The 21,385-nt window shown below is 44.9% G+C and overlaps 1 protein-coding gene across 1 annotated transcript in view; it reads right to left on the reverse strand.

The window, feature by feature from the left end:
- Window positions 1-650: 650 nt before the first annotated feature.
- Window positions 651-21,385, reverse strand: part of LOC119357847 (protein YABBY 1-like) — a 64,924-nt gene continuing 44,189 nt past the window's right edge. Inside the window, exons 3-6 of the mRNA XM_037624656.1 lie at window positions 7,505-7,622; window positions 5,309-5,357; window positions 3,407-3,482; window positions 651-716 (exon numbers count right to left, since the gene is read on the reverse strand). Of these exons, the coding sequence (XP_037480553.1) occupies window positions 651-716; window positions 3,407-3,482; window positions 5,309-5,357; window positions 7,505-7,622 (309 nt within the window). The remainder of the gene's footprint in view (window positions 717-3,406; window positions 3,483-5,308; window positions 5,358-7,504; window positions 7,623-21,385) is intronic.

Raw genomic sequence — 21,385 nt, forward strand, 5'->3', positions numbered from 1 at the left:
AGAGAGAGAGAGAGAGAGAGAGAGAGAGAGAAAGAGAGAGAGAAAGAGGCCGCATGGGGGTTGTCCGTTAGCCGTTAGGTAGTAACCTCTTTGCCGTCTGTTAGCAGAAGACGGCAAAGAGGGGGGTGGGTGGGCCGTTACAGTGATGGCAAATAGAATCTTTGCCATCAGCCAGTTCTTTGCCGTCTGTTTTTTGAAAGCAGGCGGCAAAGACCTCCTTTGCCGTCAGCTAGCAGACGGCAAAGAAATGGTGGTTGATGGCAAAACCTTCGATTCCAGTAGTGAGAGGACAAAGTCTTGACTTTTTGAAGAAAAAAACAGACATCATTATCAGGGCATTAAGTCTTTGTCCACAACACCATGATACATCTAACAAAACAATAATTAAACACACTCCTGTCCATTTATTAAGCGTAGGATCTAAATCTACGCAGGATCGACATGCAGTAGTCCAGAGATCGATCGATGGCATGATCATGTAGCAACTTAGACTTAATTAGGCACACGCACGATACGTGACAGAGCATGCATGCATGCACACATATGCATACACAGATAGCTATACGACGATGGAGATCGATGAACGTGAACGCACGGTGTCGATTGCACGAACCATCGTCTTTTGCATGCATGCGTGGTCTTGATTGGAGCTAATTGGCACCGCCGCCGCCGCCAGCAACGCTCAGGGCGAAGTGCAGCCGAGGAAGATGAGCCCACTGCAAACATGCACGCAAACCCACACAAATTAATGTCATATCTAATACTTAGGTGAAAATTCTCTTGAACCTAGGTGATTATCTATTGGTTGTGAGATGGGTTATAAAATAGCATTCACACGATGCATGCATATAGAAATAGTATATAGGAGTACTAATTAGCTACTAGACATAAATGCAATGCGCCCTAAATCTTGTCTATTGTGGAAACGCACGCAAATTTAACTGTGCCTTCTAAACTGTGACGGAGGAAGTAGTGTAAATTAAGCGCTAGTATTAAAAAATTTGTACAATTAAGCCAGATCAAATTATTAAATGAAATTAAACATGAAAAATCAGCAGTGAGGGTTCACCAACAGATCCTACTGTATTGGTTAAACAAACACAATGTCAAGCATCAAGTTGTGCACAAATAGTGTACGGCTAAATGCTAAAGAACTAACAAAAACATGAAGATCATGGACCAGATCATTACCTTCAAGATCAAAACGAACCACCTATCATATACTAGCTTCATGTGGAAACTGCATATTCGACAACATAATAAACAAAGAAAGGAATGTCGGCTGACCCCTATTGCAAAGCAAACCACCAGATCTCATTGGTGAGTCTCGACGAAGTCCACAATCGATGTTGCCCATCCAAAGACCATGCCAAATTTGGACATATATACTCGTGCACTAAACTGTTACTCGTTGCCAACGAAGAGGTGAGGTCCAAAACTCAAAAACAACACCTAAAGTCGTGGCCTCAACCGGCAAAGCCAACCCATGGGGGGTTTTGTTCACCCGGGGAAGGAACCTGATTGGAGAATACAATGCCATAATCTCACATGACACCTCCATGAAGGTGAGTGGCCGCATGTGTGCACCGTCATTGCTAAATCACCGTGTCAAGTTTTGTCCCAAAGTTGACACCAGACCATGTTCATTTATTTTCACGAATACACAAAAGATTTGCATATCTTTTTCACTGATAGAGAGTGTGCAAGAATAACAACTAAGACTTCCCATGGAGCACGTATACAACCTATTGGCGTGCACATGGGTGGGTTTGAGCAGCCTAAGAGGCCACTCGAGCTACAGCCTACGGCTATGTCTCAGGTAGGATGACATCCAGGCCGCTGGCCTTAGCATGCCCAACGGCGAGCCTCATCGCGTCTAGTCCGAGTCATGTTAGAGACAAAGGGATGTCCCATGTTGTAGATGCAACCGCTCCGAGCCTTCCAAATCCACCATGCAGTGAGAATGACCAAGGTTGAGAGGCCGTTGCGTTGGCTAGTGGGCGATGCATCGAAGGCCGAGGCCCACTAGTCAATGAAGTCCCCACCGGCGTCGAGCGGCCAGGTGCTTGAACGACACCACGAGAGCATATCATGCCACACTTCGCGACAAAATAGGTAATCAACAAGCGGGTGAATCACTGTCTCAAGGTCACAGAGCACACAACACGGGACGTGTGGAAGGCCATGTCCCAACAACCGCCCATTAGCGAGCGCTAGCCAGAGAAGAGTTTTATTGGTGCGGGGCCTAGGTGCATCAGTCGAGCTCCCAGCGATGTTGACTCGTGGCCCCAAGGAACATCTCCTCATAGTAGGAACGCGCTATGCATTGGGGCACCACTTTCAGGAAAGACCGTCATGCTCCGTCGTTAGCACGAATTTGTACAATCGCCGCCACAATTCAACGTACTCGATGAGAACGGAGGGTCCATGACCGCCGTGGATATCACGGATCCAAGCTCGCATGTGAAGGCCCTTCAGCGACCATACAACACTTGTGATGTTGACATGACACCAACGCGAGGACGGCGGGAGCGGCCTCAAAGATGGATTGCCCGTCAAGCCAATGATCCTTCCAAAACAGGCGGTCTCACCAGTTCCAACATGCCAAGTGGTCGAAGCGCGGAAGATGGTGCGTACATCCACCGAGTGACTGCTCGGGAGGCACGGCCAAGGTCTGGTCGGGTCGGTCTTTTGGAGCCTTGGCCAACGGGTGCGGTGTGATGCCCATGTGATGAAAGTCATGGATGGCAAGCCCTCTGAGGCGGAGAGGACGACACACATGCTGCTCATTGACGTAGCAGTAGCCGTCACTAGCGTCTTTGCATGCATGCCAAAGGAAGACGCGGCGAATGCAATCCACTTTATGCAATAGTCGAAACACATAAACATAACAGAGAACCTTTGAACATTGCGGTGCATGTCGGATGTGGCTTCTTGGTTGGAACGCCTAGATCAACGAAACTTTCTCCCTAGACGTTAGGCAGTGGGCTGAAGCGACTTTGGGTGGTTTTAGATTAGAGTAACTGTGGTTGTACTTTCTGGAGTGTTTTTTTTCTTGTGTCCCTGTTCTTTGGACAGTTTGTATTGGTCGTTTGTATTTTCTGAATAATTTATGGTAGTTTGCGGGCCTACCTCGGCCTGCACTTGCATCGGCATAGGAGCAAACCTGGCCGCGGGGCTATTCATGATAACGTTACCTCAGTCCATTGAGAAATGGCAACGTATTTAAGTGTTTATATACTCAAGTTTATGTACTGATGGTGACGCGCGCACATGAATAATACAAATGTACTATAAATTATTTTTTTGCGAAATAAATGTACTATAATTAAGAGCGCACATGAATAATACAAATGTACTATAATTTTTTTTGCGAAATAAATGTACTATAATTAAGAGTACTTACGTTTTTTGCAGCAGTACTGAATGCCTCTCGGTGGCTAATCTCAGGATTGCTTGACTTTATCCTTTGTATCTCTTCCCTGTCAATCGAAGCGAGCTTAAATATGTATAATATGACTCCTGCATGTCTCCGCTTCTTAAACAATCATTCAGGGTCTCGTATGTATACATGAAATTTTGAGACCAGAAAATGCAATAGCTTAAAAACATAAATTAACTAACTACCCATCAACCTTGACAAATACTTCTGATTCACGCTGCACGTAGTTTCTTTTTGCAGGACACCATACACGTAGTTTTTTAGGGGATTAGTGAAGCAAACTAAAGCTACCTCATTAAATTCTAGTTTCATTTTAATTTGGATTTTTTTGCTCCCAGTGGGCTACACCTCTATGCCATTTATTGCCTCCTCTGAGTGTTAAATACATCTGTTTGAGTGACAATTAATATGAGATGAAAGGATTATCTTCCAGTTGTGCTTTGAGGTTACACATTTCATATGTGTCTACACTATGCAACATTGTACTCGCCGTGATGAACTAATTCGTATTTAACTTGAACTAATCCATATGAGTGCATATTAATTAGATGTGAAAATCAATTAAACATAAAATAATAGTAAAATCTAGACCATATTGTTCATGTTTTAGACATGACAGTACTCTAAACTTGAATTTATTAAGACATAAAATGAGGATATGCTGCAATAAAGATGGTAAAAATATGCAAATATCAAAGCACGAAGTAACTTTAGTTCTAGGTGTGATATATCCCGGTGGGGACAGCAATATATTCCCCATATACACGTAAAGGGTTATCGAGCAAGTTGTTTTATTGTATGAGGAACCGCATTTGTGAATAGATATAAAACTTTAGTTATAGTCTAACCATCTAAAAGCTTGCTTAAATTACGGAATTCATAACACACTCCAGTTTAATCCACGAAATATTTCAGGTTAAACAAACCAAATAACAATGAAAGACACTAATATGTAAGCGGTTGTTTCTGTCGCGTTTCCAAAGATAAAGTTGAAATTGTTTTGTCCTAGCAATACCTCCAGGAAATCTTATTTAAGTGTCACCCGCAAAAAAAAGGAAATCTTATTTAAGTGATCAATGCTTGATCTGACCCTGTTCACATGAATTAAGAAGAACTAATTTATTGCACTAGAAAAGGTATTATATTGTCTATATGAACAGAAAGATGCAGAATTCAATAGTTTTTGTTGAGGGAGATACTCCCTTCCATAGTACCATCTGGGTTTAGAGGCCTATTATTAATGTTGCCTTTTGCCAGACCATTTTAAATTTCACTAAGCCTATAAAAAAACCAATCAATATGTATTAAAATTCATTTACTAGGTACTTTATATACTGATATTTTTCCTATAAAATTAGTCAAACTTAAACTAAATTAAGATAAGATCAAAGGCCTTGTAAACATGAATGGAGGGAGCAGTCACTAACAAATCCTAATAACCAAACAAAACAAACAAAAACATATCTCTGCAATAATTTGTGCAATACGTGCTTACAAAATCTGTCTTCCAAACAAACATAACAGAAACACATGTCATTAAGAATATACCTAGTGATGCAAAAACAATATCATAGAATACTTTTATGGTTACAATGCAAGATAAGCCTAATCCTAGCTTGTTGTAACCCGGCCCAAAAATCTGGTGTTCAAACTTTCTTGCAAAACTCATTAACAAGACCACATAATAGTTAGTTCCATAATCATTTTATCATGTTTGAACTGTCCATCAATATTGTTGCTAGCTAATTAGCTAATGGAGCGATCGATCTATTCAATCTAGATTAGTTTGCACAGGTTTATACCAAACTTGGTTTGTAGCAACAATATTATGTAAGCGATCAACATATATATGGCCTGAAATCTCACTTGATGAATCTGTTGTACGCAGATGGAACATGTTGTCTCTTCTCCGGCGCCGGAGACAAAAAAAGAGATTACATGAGGTACTTGTAAAATAAAAATAAATTAATCAGTAATGTAATTAAACTGGTCATACTTCTATATGCAATACACACAGAACAGCGAGAGGGAAAAGGTAATGTGGAAATACGTTGGAATCAAGGTTAACTTCGACTATTTTGAGCATATGCCGTCATGGTATATTTGCAAAGTAGCTAGAGCATTTTCAACCAAAATGTGCATATTTGACCCTCAATATGTCCGCTAGAAGGAACCGGTGACCCCTCATTTGTCTATCATTGCAACCACACCCCTCATCTGCAAACCCTCATTTCCATATACTACTCCATGAAACATTCATTTCACCACGTACTAATCACATCAAAGAAACAAGCTACATTCGAAAAAGCAAAGTACCCTAATCTACTCATCGTCATAGGAGATGTAGATCGATGAGCCCCTTTCCATAGCCACCGGCCTCATGGTCATTGGCGCCGGTGCGAAATTCCAGTGCCTCCTCCACGTCCGCGAGTAGCCTCTCATGCCTCACGTCAGCGAGGTGGATATGCCAGCAGTTCACCTCCACCTCCCGCTCGGACTGGAGCGACTCCAAGATGGCCTGGTTTTTGGCCATGAGACGGCGGTTGGGGACGAGCACTGTGAAGGCGGCAGCGCCTGCTTGCTCCGCCACCAACTGCGCCTCCGCGGAGAGGTGCACCACCTCAGCCTCTGCGGCTTGGGTGAGGTGGAACTCAGCCTCCGCCTGCTTCCTGCACAATCCGCCAGGCTCAACCTCTAGGCCCCGTGCTTCCTCCTTTGTTGCCTCCTCCTATGGAACCTCCATGACCAGTCCTGGCACATTCTCCTCCCCCGCAAGGTGAGGGACACCACATATCTCGGCGGCGCACATCTCCCACATGACCTCCACCAGCACTCGAGCATGAGAATTGTGTAATGTGTGATGTTCTACCTGACCATGGTAGACGGCAAGGTCGAAGTGGATGGGATGGAAAGGACGCAATGGGGGCAGCTAAGTTTTACCCTCACCATCCGGCTTAAATAGCCGGATTTGGCCCCTCGAACGGTGCACTAGAGCGGCGCCATGATGTGTCCTTGCCAAATTGGTGACCTGGTCAGCGGTTCTCGGGTGGGTCCTGCCTGTCAGTCCCACGTGGTGGACGTGTCCGTGCGTCCCCATATCCGCCCCACATATGGGCTGGATATGAGGGGTGTCGGACAGCCTGGACGTATGTGTTGAGTTTTGGGGCTCCGGTTGGGTTATGTTTTTTGATCTAAAAGTGTTCGGGCTGTCTTCCTGGATGTTTAGGGGAAAGTAGGGGTTCCGGTCGTAAATGCTCTTAGTAGGTAACGTGTGTGGTTTTTAAATCAAAGTGTTTATGTGGTTTGTGCATAAACAAGTTATTTTAACTAAGGATAATTTGGCGAAACTTAATTGGACAGGATCTACAAGATGTAGCTTTTATGACCAACACGAATCTATCAAACACCTCTTTCTTGATTGCCCTGCAAAAAATTTGTGGCGTTCGGTTCACATAGCATTTAACATTGCTTCTCCGAATTCTATCACCGCGCTATTTGGGACGTGGCTAGATGGGATAAATCTCAAAATAGCGAGACATATTCGTGTTATGTGCTTTATTATGGGCAGTTTGGAACTGCAGAAATGATTTGTTCTTTAACAGAACAACAAATATTCATTTTTTGCAGGTCATCTTCTGGGCCACTACATTGCTCCGTATGTTGTCGCTACTCACTCCGACGGAGGCCAGGAAGCGTTTGGTTACTGGATCTACCCGATGGGAGATGGTAGCACGGGCTATTTTCAACCGGTTTGGATGGCGGTCATGTAATAGGATAGGCTTGTAGTGCTCCTATCTCAGTTTACCGGTCGGTTGTGGCTCTTATTCTTCTGTTTAGCTCTTGATGAGCCTTATCTGTTCTTTGAGCATGACATAATGATTTTACTGGAACCTTTGTTTTTTAATAATATTGGCCGTATGCATCGTTCTGATGCAGAGGCTGGGGCAAACCCCCTTTTCAAAAGAAAATATGAAACAAAAATAGTAAAATGATATGCAGTTCGTTAATAACAACAATTCAAGAAATGCGACAAAATAATAAACATGAAAATAAACAACATACGGTGTATCGGTGACACTTGCTGCTGATTATTCACCATCGGATACATGGGCATTGCCCGCTGATTCCTTGCAGCAGAGTCGTAACTCCCAGAATTATTCAATACAACTCTGTTCTGCACCTAAATAAACAAATATGCATGTAACCATTAGTTGTAAATATTGGTCAAACTATATTTATGAGATGTACCCTTATTTATTTTCTCAAAAAACACTACCACAATATATATGAGATTAAATCAGTAGACAATGTTGTTGTCAACCTATTTATTCATCATAGATTATGTACGAAGTTAAAATGTAATCATCAGCAGGCTATCCATAGAAGGATAGATGTCCGGAGAAAAAGAAATTGTACATCGTCAGTCCACGTTCAAGGCGTAATATGTATTTTGAGATTTAGTTTGACCATCAGATGGAGCAGTAATATATGAGTTTTTTTAAAGAAGGCAAAAGATTTGCCATTTCATTGATTAAGAAAGGAGTTATCGAACAAGGGCCACAAGGCGGCAAAATAAAATGTCTAGTCTCGCGGCATTACAACACTCATGTGCTTTGCACCCGCCACTGCCCAAAGAGACACCTCTTCTTTGATCTTACAGATTAGGACCATGGAAGGGATAGGCGTGTTTCGAAAGACCCTAGCGTTACGCTCTGTCCATATATCCCATGAGATAAGCATCATCAAGGAGGCTAGCGCCTTAGGGGAACAAAGGCGAATCTGAAGGTTGCCATTCCATCAGTCTTTCACCGAAGTCCTCGTCTGCCATATCGCAGTAGAAATGTGGTGCATGCCAAGCCACGTAAGAATATGGTTCCAAATGCGGATGGTGAAGCGGCATTGGAAGAGGAGGTGGGCTGCCGACTCCTGGCATTGCTTACAAAGTGGGCAGAGGCCACATTTTGGCCATCCGTGACGTATGAGACGATCCGATGTCCAAATCCTGTTTTGAAGGACTAGCCAAGCAAAGAACTTGCACCGAGGGGTGGCCCAAACCCTCCATACATAGTGAACGAGATCGGATGATGTGAGACCCTCAAATTGTGCCTTGTAAGAAGACGAAGCAGAGTACACCCCATCCTTGGTGAACTTCCAGGTGATGGAATCTTCTATGTCACCATTCAGAGAGGTCATGGATATCTTCTCCCAGAGGTCGGCAAACTGTTGGATGTGTGCAAATGATAGGCCATTGGAGGTGTCAATGAGGGAGATCCAGTTGTTGTTGGTGAGGGCTTGCTGGACGGAGGAATTCTTCTTGCGGGAGATGGCAAAAATGTACGGTGCTAAGTCACGGGGGCAGAGACCATGCAACCAAGGGGAGTGCCAGAATCTGGCCGTGCGCCCATTTCCCACTATAACCATTGTAGCAGCTGCAAAAAATTTGTGGTCGTCCTCGGTGCATGGAGACCCCATGCCAACCCAGGGCTTGCTTTTGTCCACCCACTCGAACCATAGCCATCAAAGTCAGAGGGCCTTAGCGAATTTGTTCAAATTAAGCACACCCAAGCCACCAAATTGTTTAGGCTTGCAGACGAGGTCCCAATTGATCGTGCATGACCCTCCTGAGACTTTGTCAGTACCCGCCCAAAGGTAAGCACGCCGAAGTCGGTCAATTACGTTAAGGATCTCCACGGGGATGTCAAGAGACGTGAGATGATAAATTGCAATGGCCGTGAGGACCGCCTTTACAAGCACCACACGCCCAATAGTAGCGACGTGTCTTCCCTGCCAAGGTGGGAGCTTGCATGCGACCTTGTCCAAAGGTGTTGAAGATGAATGCTCTTGAGGTGCTTGAACGATAGCGGAAGGCCAAGGTACCGCATCGGGAACGCCGTGCGCACCGTCGGGAAGGCCTCGAGAATGTCATCCAAATTTATGTTGTCGCAGCGAATAGGAGCCACCAAACTTTTGGTTCAGTTAGTATGCAGGCTGGTCACCTCTCCAAAAGCAGCCAAGGAGGAAGCAAGAAATTGTACGTCACCCCTGGTGGGTTTGACAAAGATGGCAACATCGTCTGCATACAAGGACGTCCTGATGGTCGGAGCACTTCCGCAAATGGGTTGAAGATGTCCTTGTGCAGTGGCCTTGTTGAGGAGGTGGTGCAGGGGGTCGATTGCCAGGACAAAGAGCAACGGGGATAATGGATCTCCCTGCCGGAGGCCACAACCGTGCTTCATCGGATCACCCACCACCCCATTGATAAGAACCCTCGAGGTGGCAGTGGAGAGGAGTGCCGAAACCCAATAGCGAAATATGGACAGGAACCCTAGGTGCCTCAAGAGGTCCATAAGGAAGTCCCATCTAACTGAGTCAAAAGCCTTCTTGATGTCAAGCTTGAACAGCAGGGTGGGTGTACGATTTCTGTGAAGTTTCCTCGCCAAGTTTCTGACATACATGAAATTATCATGAATGCTTCACTTCTTTATGAAGGCACTTTGCGCACTAGAGACAAGGTTGTCCATATGGGGAGCTAGGCGCATGGCCAACACCTTTGTTAGGATCTTCACAATGGCGTGAATGAGGCTAATGGGGCGAAAGTCCGAGATGCATTCCGCTCCATCTTTCTTTGGTATGAGAGCAATGTTGGACGAGTTGAGCCAATGAAGGTTGGATGTGTGCAAGTTTGAGAAGTGGTTCACAGCAATCATAATGTCATCCTTGATAATCTCCCAACACTCTTTGAAGAAAGCTCCAGAGAAGCCATCGGGCCCTGGCGCTTTGTCACGGGGAAGGTCAAAAACCGCCTTCCTAACCTCCTCCTCCATAAAGGCCGCCCCAAGATCTGAAAGGTCACTTGCAGGCACCGTAATGTTGTCCCAGTTGATGTCTTGATGGCATGTAGGGCCACGCTTGGAGACCTCGGCAAAGTGGTTTTGGATGACTGACTTTTTGTGATCATGGTCAACTACCCAGCCGTTGTTGTGCTTCAGACGGTGAATGAAGTTCTTTCTTCTTCTGTGATTGACCCGCAGGTGAAAGAAATGAGTGTTGGCATCACCCTCTTTGAGGCTGGTGATTCTTGAATTATGTCTCTTTCGAGCACGCTCCATCACAGCCAGGGCAATAATCTTTCTTTTGAGCCTCCTACGAATATCACGCTCCTCCACACTGAGAGGCATGAGCTCTTGTGCCACATCTAGGCGGAGAATGACCTCTAGAGCCATGATCAGCTGCACCTTTGAGTGTGCAAAAATCGTCCTGCTCCATTTCCTTAGAGCTTGGCTGGTTTTCTTGAGCTTGTGAAACATGATCTGATAGGGGTCAGAGTGGTTCACCCTTTGGTTCCAAGCGCCTTGAACGATCTCCTTGAATCTGGGCATTTTAGTCAAGAATTTCTCAAAGCGGAAACACTTTGACTTAGGTGGTCCTTGGACATTTGCGAGAAGGAGAGGGCAATGGTCAGAGAGGGATGAAGAGAGGGCATGAAGTAGATGACTGCCAAAGTCGATGTCCCAATCTTCATTGCAGAAAAACGAATCGAGTTTGCATAAGGTTGGATCGCTTTGCTCATTACTCCAAGTGTATTTCCTATTTTGTAGGTGTATTTCTTTCAGCTCACAGGTATTGAGGGTGTTACGGAAGCGAGTCATGCGGCTCCGATTACTGTTAGCGCGGTTCTTGTCTCTTGCGTGGTAAATCTGATTAAAGTCACCGGCTAGCAGCCATCTAGTACCAGGAGTAGGCTTCTCAGAGATCAGCTCTTGGAAGAAAATGTCTTTGAGGTTGCTGCGAGTTGGCCCATAGACGGTTGTTAACTTGAAGGAATTGTCGGTACGGATAATGGTGAATGTAGCAAAGAGGAAGAAAGTTCCAGTGTTAATGTCCTTAACCTCGACGAGGTCTTCGTCCCACAGAAGCAGGATGCCACCACGAGTACCAGTAGCAGGTCGTTGTGCGAAGCCTTTGAGCCTCTGACCTCCAAGAGAGGAAGCCATGAAGGGGTCGACGTGCTTGAGTTCGGTCTCCTGTAGACATAGTAGATGGCAAGGCGTAGCAGCGACGGTCTCTCGTATAGTTGCGCGGCGGTTGGGACAGTTTAAGCCACGAACATTCCAGTTCAGAATACTCAGGTATTGATCATGCATATTGAAACCTGGGATACATCGTCTATGGAGTAACAAGAAGTGACACAACAAGTAAGAGCTGCCTTGGACGTTTAGGACAGACTGCATTGAGCATCTTTAGGTAGCAGAAGTTGTGATAATAAAAGAGCATCATCAGGTAACAGCAGAAGCTACAAAAACTATAGAACTCACACACATTCGCCTTGCCAGGGCAACAAGGGGCAGATATCTTCATCGACAGTAGGAAACATGCATACACCCACACAGACAGAAAGCAATAGTTGGCCTTAGTTAACATGAAGAACTAAGCTACATCTTCAATGACGAAAGCAGTCCAGTCATGCGGCCTCGCCGGCCGCCTCTCCATTCGCAGACAGCAGCTCTGCTCCAGCCTCACCTCCATGCTCCACCAGTGCGTCCTCGACGGCCTTCGCAAGGTCACAATCAAGGTTGAAGAGGGATTGAAGGGCCTCCACTGTGATGTCCGGGAGTTGCCCATTGAACATGGCAACAAATTTCCTGATGGCTTCTTCAGTAACTTCTTGTCCTTCATTGATGATGTCCATGCGTTGACAGAGAAGCCTCTTATCCATCTGCGCCACCGGCAAAGCTCTCTTCTTTTCTTGAAGCCGAGGGCTGCGTCGGCTGAGGTTGAAGCCCGACACACCCGTGAGTGTCTTCCTCCTTGTCTTGGGCAGCCTCGATGGTGTAGAGTTCGGTGTAGGCAGCAGGGGCGGAGCATAGGTGACAAACAGTGGGGACTGCACGAGAGGTTCATCAGAGCCAGTCACAGCAGGACTAATTGGTGGGCTTGACATCGAAATGAAAATCGGAGTTTTTGGCTCCGCCTCCAGGTCAGCAGCGCGAGGCATGGGAGGTTGAGGCAGCCAACATCAGTGGTGGTGGAGCAGCGCTGCAAAGATGCACAAGAGGAGTCGATGGGTGCAACTCGATGATGTCCTGCATCGTTGTGCGAGGGAAGGCCTCCTGATACGGCACGGCAGGGCACACCACGGCCGACTTCATCTGGGCACCAAAGCAAGGGCAGATCCAGCTCAACCAGGAGGCGTCGCCAGGCGAGAAGGACACTTGCACCACGTCACAAGAGGTGCGCATAGGCTTGGACGGAGGTGAGAGACCACGGCTGTCCTCGCAGATGGGGCTGGCCGCTCCACCTGAGTGCGCCGAGCGCGTGCCGCGGTTGTCAGCCCGACGGCGGGCACGCCTGATACGTCTCCCACGTATCTATAATTTTTGATTGCTCCATGCTATATTATCTACTGTTTTGGACATTATTGGGCTTTATTATCCACTTTTATATTATTTTTGGGACTAACCTATTAACCGGAGGCCCAACCTAGAATTGATGTTTTTTGCCTGTTTTAGGGTTTCGAAGAAAAGGAATATCAAATGGAGTCCAAACGGAATGAAACCTTCGGGGACGTGATTTTCTCAACGAACAAGACCTGGGAGACTTGGACCCTACGTCAAGAAAGGAAACAGGAGGCCATGAGGTAGGGGGCGCGCCCACCCCCACCAGGCGCGCCCTCCACCCTCGCGGGCCCCCTGTTGCTCCACCAACATAGTCCTTCCTCCTATATATACCTATGTACCCCCAAACTATCAGATACAGAGCCAAAAACATAATTCCACCGCCGCAACATTTTGTATCCACGAGATCCCATCTTGGGGCCTGTTCTGGAGCTCCACCGGAGGGGCCATCGATCACGGAGGGCTTCTACATCAACACCATAGCCTCTCCGATGAAGTGTGAGTAGTTTACCTCAGACCTATGGGTCCATAGTTATTAGCTAGATGTCTTCTTCTCTCTTTTTGGATCTCAATACAATGTTCTCCCCCTCTCTTGTGGAGAACTATTCGATGTAATCTTCTTTTTGCGGTGTGTTTGTTGAGACCGATGAATTGTGTGTTTATGATCAAGTCTATCTATGAATAATATTTGAATCTTCTTTGAATTCTTTTATGTATGATTGGTTATCTTTGCAAGTCTCCTCGAATTACCAGTTTGGTTTGGCCTACTAGATTGACCTTTCTTGCAATGGGAGAAGTGCTTAGCTTTGGGTTCAATCTTGCGGTGTCCTTTCCCAGTGATAGTAGGGGCAGCAAGGCACGTATTGTATTGTTGCCATCGAGGATAACAAGATGGGGTTTTCTTCATATTGCATGAGTCTATCCCTCTACATCATGTCATCTTGCTTAAGGCGTTACTCTGTTTTTTACTTAATACTCTAGATGCATGCTAGATAGCGGTCGATGAGTAGAGTAATAGTAGTAGATGCAGGCAGGAGTCGGTCTACTTGTCTCGGACGTGATGCCTATATACATGATCATACCTAGATATTCTCATAACTATGCTCAATTCTGTCAATTGCTCAACAGTAATCTGTTCACCCACCATAGAATACTTATGCTCTCGAGAGAAGCCACTAGTGAAACCTATGGCCCCCGGGTCTATCTTTATCATATTGATCTCCCACTACTTAGTTATTTCCATTGCTATTTACTTTGCCTTTATTTTACTTTGCATCTTTTATCATAAAAATAGCAGAAATATTATCTTATCATATCTATCAGATCTCACTCTCGTAAGTGGCCTTATAGGGATTGACAACCCCTATTTGCGTTGGTTGCGAGGATTTATTTGTATTGTGCAGGTACGAGGGACTCGCGCGTAGCCTCCTACTAGATTGATACCTTGGTTCTCAAAAACTTAGGGAAATACTTACGCTACTTTGCTGCATCATCCCTTCCTCTTCGGGGAAAACCAACGCAGTGCTCAAGAGGTAGCAAGAAGGATTTGTGGCGCCGTTGTCGGGGAGGTCTAGGCAAAAGTCAACATACCAAGTACCCATCACATACCCTTATCTTCCACATTACATTATTTGCCATTTGCCTCTCGTTTTCCTCCCCCCCACTTCACCCTTATCGTTTTATTCGCCCTCTCTCTCTCTCTATCCTCCCTCTCTATTTGCCTCTTTTTGCTCGCTTGCTTTTTGTTTGCTTGTCGTTATGGCTAGTCCCTTATCTTCTCCGTTATCTCCTGAGAATGAAATTCTAAATTTTAAGCAAAGGGAGGGAGAAAATCTAAAAGATGCTTGCTATAGAATTTGCAATGCTCAAAATAGATCTACTAGGAAGAAATCTACTTCCGTTCTCCTTCGCAATTTTTATGTAGGCATTACTCCTTGGCACCATTATGTTCTTGATACTATTACCGAAGGGAACTTTTTGGGTAGCCATACTTTTGATTCTTATAATGCTATGTTAGATTTATTTGGCTCACCCCCTCTCTTGGTTAATGGAACTATATTAACTTTGGATCATGTAATGCAAAGGCTTGAAATTATTGAAAATAAGGTTGCTACCATAGAGTTAATTGAAAATTTGGATAAAAAGATCCACAGCTAAATCTCTCAATATGGATCTAAAATAGGAGTTACTTTGAAACATATTAAAGAAAATGAACCCATAGTTAATGAGAAAATAAATCACGATTCCGTTAGGATCGATAAACTTGAGAATATTATTACCAACTTGGGAACCGCTTTTTCTTCCATAAAGAATACTCAAAGTCCTTCCACTAAAGTTGCCAAGCTTATGTACGTTCCTAAAAATAAGGGTGAATCCTCTAGTAAGGATGCGGATCTCAAATCTATAAGTATTCATCCCAATCTTTTTGCTATCATTAAGGAACCATTTGTTACAAATGAATTTTTAGATCTTATGCCTAAAATTTTGATAATTAATAAAGAAATTCCTAAAGATGGTAGATTCCTAATTGAAGAATTGCCTACCAAAGATGGCAATACCTAGATCTATTCTTGCTTTTTATGCCTAGCTAGGGGCGTTAAACGATAGCGCTTGTTGGGAGGCAACCCAATTTTATTTTTATTCCTTGCTTTTTGATCCTGTTTAGTAATAAATAATTTATCTAGCCTCTGTTTTTGTTGTGTTTTTTGTGTTTAATTAGTGTTTGTGCCAAGTAGAACCGTTGGGAAGACTTGTGGAAAGTCTTGTTGAACTTGCTGTAAAAAATAGAAACTTTAGCGCTCCCGAGAACTACTGACATTTTTATTTGGAAAGTGCTATTTAGTTAATTATTTTTTCAGATGATTAATAGATAAATTCCTCACGTACAAAAATTTATTTTAGAATTTTTGGCGTTCCAGATCTTGCGCTAGCTACAGATTACTACAGACTGTTCTGTTTTTGACAGATTCTGTTTTTCGTGTGTTGTTTGCTTATTTTGATGAATCTATGGCTAGTAAAATAGTTTATAAACCATAGATAAGTTGGAATACAGTAGGTATAACACCAATATAAATAAATAATGAGTTCATTACATTACCTTGAAGTGTTCTTTTATTTTCTTTCGCTAACGGAACTCACGAGATTTTCTACTTTAAGTTTTGTGTTGTCAAGTTTTCAAGTTTTGGGTAAAGATTTGATGGATTATGGAACCAGGAGTGGAAAGAGCCTAAGCTTGGGGATGCCCATGGCACCCCCAAGATAATCTAAGGACACCTAAAATCCAAAGCTTGGGGATGCCCCGGAAGGCATCCCCTCTTTCGTCTACTTCTATCGATAACTTCACTTGGAGCTATATTTTTATTCACCACATGATATGTGTTCTGCTTGGAGCGTCTTCTATTATTTGAGTCTTTGCTTGTTAGTTTACCACAATCATCCTTGCTGTACACACCTTTTGAGAGAGCCATACATGATTTGGAATTTGTCAGAATACTCTATGTGCTTCGCTTATATCTTTTGAGTTATATAATTTTGCTCTAGTACTTCACTTATATCTTTTAGAGCACGGTGGTGGATTTGTTTTATAGAAACTATTGATCTCTCATGCTTCACTTAGATTATTTTGAGAGTCTTTATAGCATGGTAATTTGCTTTAAATCCTAATATGCTAGGTATTCAAGAATATAAAAAAAATTCTCTTATGAGTGTGTTGAATACTATGAGAAGTTTGATGCTTGATAATTGTTTTGAGATATAAAGATGGTGATATTAAAGTTATGCTAGTTGAGTAGTTGTGAATTTGAGAAATACTTGTGTTGAAGCTTGTGATTCCCGTAGCATGCACGTATGGTGAACCGTTATGTGATGAAGTCCGGGCATGGTTTATTTTTTGATTGTCTTCCTTATGAGTGGCGGTCAGGGACGAGCGATGGTCTTTTCCTACCAATCTATCCCCCTAGGAGCATGCGCATAATACTTTGCTTTGATAACTTGTAGATTTTTGCAATAAGTATATGAGTTCTTTATGACTAATGTTGAGTCCATGGATTATACACACTTTTCTCACCCTTCCACCTTTGCTAGCCTCTCTAATACCGCGCACCTTTCGCCGGTATCATACACCCACCATATACCTTCCTCAAAACAGCAACCATACCTACCTATTATGGCATTTCCATAGCCATTCTGAGATATATTGCCATGCAACTTTCCACCGTTCCATTTATCATGACACACTCCATCATTGTCATATTGCTTAGCATGATCATGTAGTTGACATCGTATTTGTGGCAAAGCCACCATTCATAATTCTTTCATACATGTCACTCATGCATCATTGCATATCCCGGTACACCGCCAGAGGCATTCATATAGAGTCATGTTTTGTTCTAAGTATCGAGTTGTAATTATTGAGTTGTAAGAAAAATAAAAGTGTGAGGATCATCATTATTAGAGCATTGTCCCAGTGAGGAAAGGATGATGGAGACTATGATTCCCTCACAAGTCGGCATGAGACTCCGGACGAAAAATAAAAAAAGAGAAATAAAAGAGGCCATAAAAAAAAGAGAAAAGGCCCAAATAAAAAAAATAAAAAAATGAGAGAAAAAGAGAGAAGGGACAATGTTACTATCCTTTTACCACACTTGTGCTTCAAAGTGGCACCATGATCTTCATAGTAGAGAGTCTTTCATGTTGTCACTTTCATATAATAGTGGGAATCTTTCATTATAGAACTTGGCTTGTATATTCCAATGACGGGCTTCCTCAAAATGCCCTAGGTCTTCATAAGAAAGCAAGTTGGATGCACACCCACTTAGTTTCTTTTTGAGCTTTCATATACTTATAGCTCTAGTGCATCCGTTGCATGGCAATCCCTACTCACTCACATTGATATCTATTGATGGGCATCTCCATAGCCCGTTGATATGCCTGGTTGATGTGAGCTATCTTCTCCCTTTTTGTCTTCTCCACAACCACTACTCTATTCCACCTATAGTGCTATATCCATGGCTCACGCTCATGTATTGCGTGAAGATTGAATTTTTTTTGAGAATGTCAAAAGTATGAAACAATTGCTTGGCTTGACATCGGGGTTGTGCATGATTTAAATATTTTGTGTGGTGAAGATAGAGCATAACCAGACTATATGATTTTGTAGGGATAACTTTCTTTAGCCATATTATTTTGAGAAGACATAATTGCTTTGTTAGTATGCTTGAAGTATTATTATTTTTATGTCAATATGAACTTTTGTCTTGAATCTTTCGGATCTGAATATTCATACCACAATTAAGAAGAATTACATTAAAATTATGCCAAGTAGCACTCCGCATCAAAAATTCTATTTTTATCATTTACCTACTCGAGGACGAGCAGGAATTAAGCTTGGTGATGCTTGATACGTCTCCAACGTATCTATAATTTTTTATTGCTCCATGCTATATTATCTACTATTTTGGACATTATTGGGCTTTATTATCCACTTTTATATTATTTTTGGGACTAACCTATTAACCGGAGGCCCAGCCCAGAATTGCTGTTTTTTGCCTGTTTAGGGTTTCGAAGAAAAGGAATATCAAACGGAGTCCAAACGGAATGAAACCTTCGGGAACGTGATTTTCTCAACGAACAAGAACCGGGAGACTTGGTCCGTACGTCAAGAAAGGAAAAAGGAGGCCACGAGGTAGGGGTGTGCACCCACCCCCACCAGGCGTGCCCTCCACCCTTGTGGGCCCCCTGTTCCTCCACCGACGTACTCCTTCCTCATATATATACCTACGTACCCCCAAACGATTAGATACGGAGCCAAAAACCTAATTCCACCGCCACAACTTTCTGTATCCACGAGATCCCATCTTGGGGCCTGTTCCGGAGCTCCGCCGGAGGGGGCATCAATCACGGAGGGCTTCTACATCAACACCATAGCCTCTCCGATGAAGTGTGAGTAGTTTAGCTCAGACCTACGGGTCCATAGTTATTAGCTAGATGGCTTCTTCTCTCTTTTTGGATCTCAATACAATGTCCCCCCTCTCTTGTGGAGAACTATTCGATGTAATCTTCTTTTTGCGGTGTATTTGTTGAGATCGATGAATTGTGGGTTTATGATCAAGTCTATCTATGAATAATATTTGAATCTTCTCTGAATTCTTTTATGTATGATTGGTTATCTTTGCAAGTCTCTTCGAATTATCAGTTTGGTTTGGCCTACTAGATTGATCTGTCTTGCAATGGGAGAAGTGCTTAGCTTTGGGTTCAATCTTGCGGTGTCCTTTCCCAGTGATAGTAGGGGCAACAAGGCATGTATTGTATTGTTGCCATCGAGGATAACAAGATGGGGTTTTCTTCATATTGCATGAGTCTATCCCTCTACATTATGTCATCTTGCTTAAGGCGTTACTCTGTTTTTAACTTAATACTCTAGATGCATGCTGGATAGCGGTCGATGAGTGGAGCAATAGTAGCAGATACAGGCAGGAGTTGGTCTACTTGTCTCGGACGTGATGCCTATATACATGATCATACCTAGATATTCTCATAACTATGCTCAATTCTGTCAATTGCTCAACAGTAATTTGTTCACCCACCGTAGAATACTTATGCTCTGGAGAGAAGCCACTAGTGAAACCTATGGCCCCCGGGTCTATCTTTATCATATTGATCTCCTACTACTTAGTTATTTCCTTTGCTATTAACTTTGCCTTTATTTTACTTTGTATCTTTTATCATAAAAATACCAAAAATATTATCTTATCATATCTATCAGACCTCACTCTCGTAAGTGGCCTTATAGGGATTGAAAACCTCTATTTGCGTCGGTTGTGAGGATTTATTTTTTTTGTGCAGGTGCGAGGGACTCACGCGTAGCCTCCTACTGGACTGATACCTTGGTTCTCAAAAACTGAGGGAAATACTTACGCTACTTTGCTGCATCATCCCTTCCTCTTCGGGGAAAACCAACGCAGTGCTCAAGAGGTAGCAACTTCTGCCCGAAGCCGGGATGACAACGCCGTCAGGAAGGCGCTAGACCTGCTTCCAGTCGATCTTGCGTGCGTCGGCGGCTTCGGTGCACCTCCGTCGTCCATCCCTGCCGGCCCGGTCGTCGCGGCGGCCTCCCCGGTCTTCGCGGTGGCCGTCCCGGGAGACATGGCGGCCCTCGTCCTCGCGGCGTTCCGGAGCGCGTGAGTGGCTGTGGAAGAAGCGATCTCGCTAGGAGGAGGAGCGATCCTCGCGGCTCCGGCGTCCACGGTCATCATCGTCATCGCGGCGGTCGCGGTCTTGGTCGTCTTCCCTTCTTCACCCAGCAACCTCCAGGTGGTCGTGCATTCCTGATTCGCCGTCGATCACACCGTAGTGCCAGGTGAACGGGTGTGAGGAGCGAGGGCGACGTGGGATGACGCCACTGGCATCGGGGGTGAAGTCTTCCACCGTTTCAAGGTGCACCAAGACGCGCCGCTTGAGGCTGCGTCGGCCTATCACAACGCTCGGGCCTCTGCTGTAGCCCGCCGCTTGTTTCCCAGTGATCGTGAGCCGAAGAACCTTGGGGATGGCCGAGGGATTTGCAGACCACACCCACAAGTTGAATGAGGATGAATCTTCTCTCTTCATGGTGGCCACATCGAAGTAGTGAAGGAAAGTATTAGGTCCGAGCACCTGCTCTGCGACCTCATCGCACCAGGCGTTGAGAGGCAAGTTCTCGATGCAGAGGTGCACGTGGTAGTACGCCTCCACCGAGTCGGCATTTTCTTCGGGCCTCCAGTTGGCGGCATGGATGTTGAGACCGTTGCGGCTGAATCGGCCTGGAGACGCCGTGACTTGGTCTCGATGGTGCGGATGCGTGAAGAGCACGAAGAAATCTTCTGGGAAGTGCGGGACCACCTTGATGTAGTTGCGGTCGATGAAGAACTCGCTGGCGATGGCGTCCCTGATCTCCGCGCCACTGACTCGCAGACGGTTGCCTCCAAGCCACACAAAGGCGCCCAGGGTGGCAAGGGAAGCAACAGCATCCTCCATGGCCTGCGTGGAGGTGATGACGACATGCCCCTCCTCCGGGCGCAGGCTCGGGTCTCCGACTCGTGGTGGCAGAGCTGCAGCAACAGCCGGGCGCGGAGACGCAGTTGCAGCTGGAACTGACCGCGGCGTTGCCACGACAGCTGTAGATGGCAAGGGACCGCTTGGTGGGGATGGCTTGGAGGGTGGCGAGGCAGGGCAGTCACGAGCGCGGTATTCGCAACGTCGACGGGCTCGGCATCTGAGAGGGTTCCGGCAGGCAGCTTTGCATTGGCCTTTGTCCAGGCGGCGATGGCAGATGTGGTGGCGATGCTTGATAAAATATTTGCGCTTCGGAGGGGAATAAGAGGACGCTGCCCTCCTCTGTCTTGAATTTTGGTAGCTGGGGAGCGCCCTCCACCAGTACGCCGACTTTACTATGTGCAATCCCTCTTCATAGCTCGCTCCGGGGGAAGCGGCAGGCTCGGGGCTCGAGCGACAGGACGTCCGCGCCGCACGCCGGCAGGTCTTGAAGGCGCCTGCAGAAGCCGTCTTAAGGTAG

This window comes from Triticum dicoccoides, chromosome 2A, assembly GCF_002162155.2.
Source record: "Triticum dicoccoides isolate Atlit2015 ecotype Zavitan chromosome 2A, WEW_v2.0, whole genome shotgun sequence".
NCBI classification, from domain to species: Eukaryota; Viridiplantae; Streptophyta; class Magnoliopsida; order Poales; family Poaceae; genus Triticum; species Triticum dicoccoides.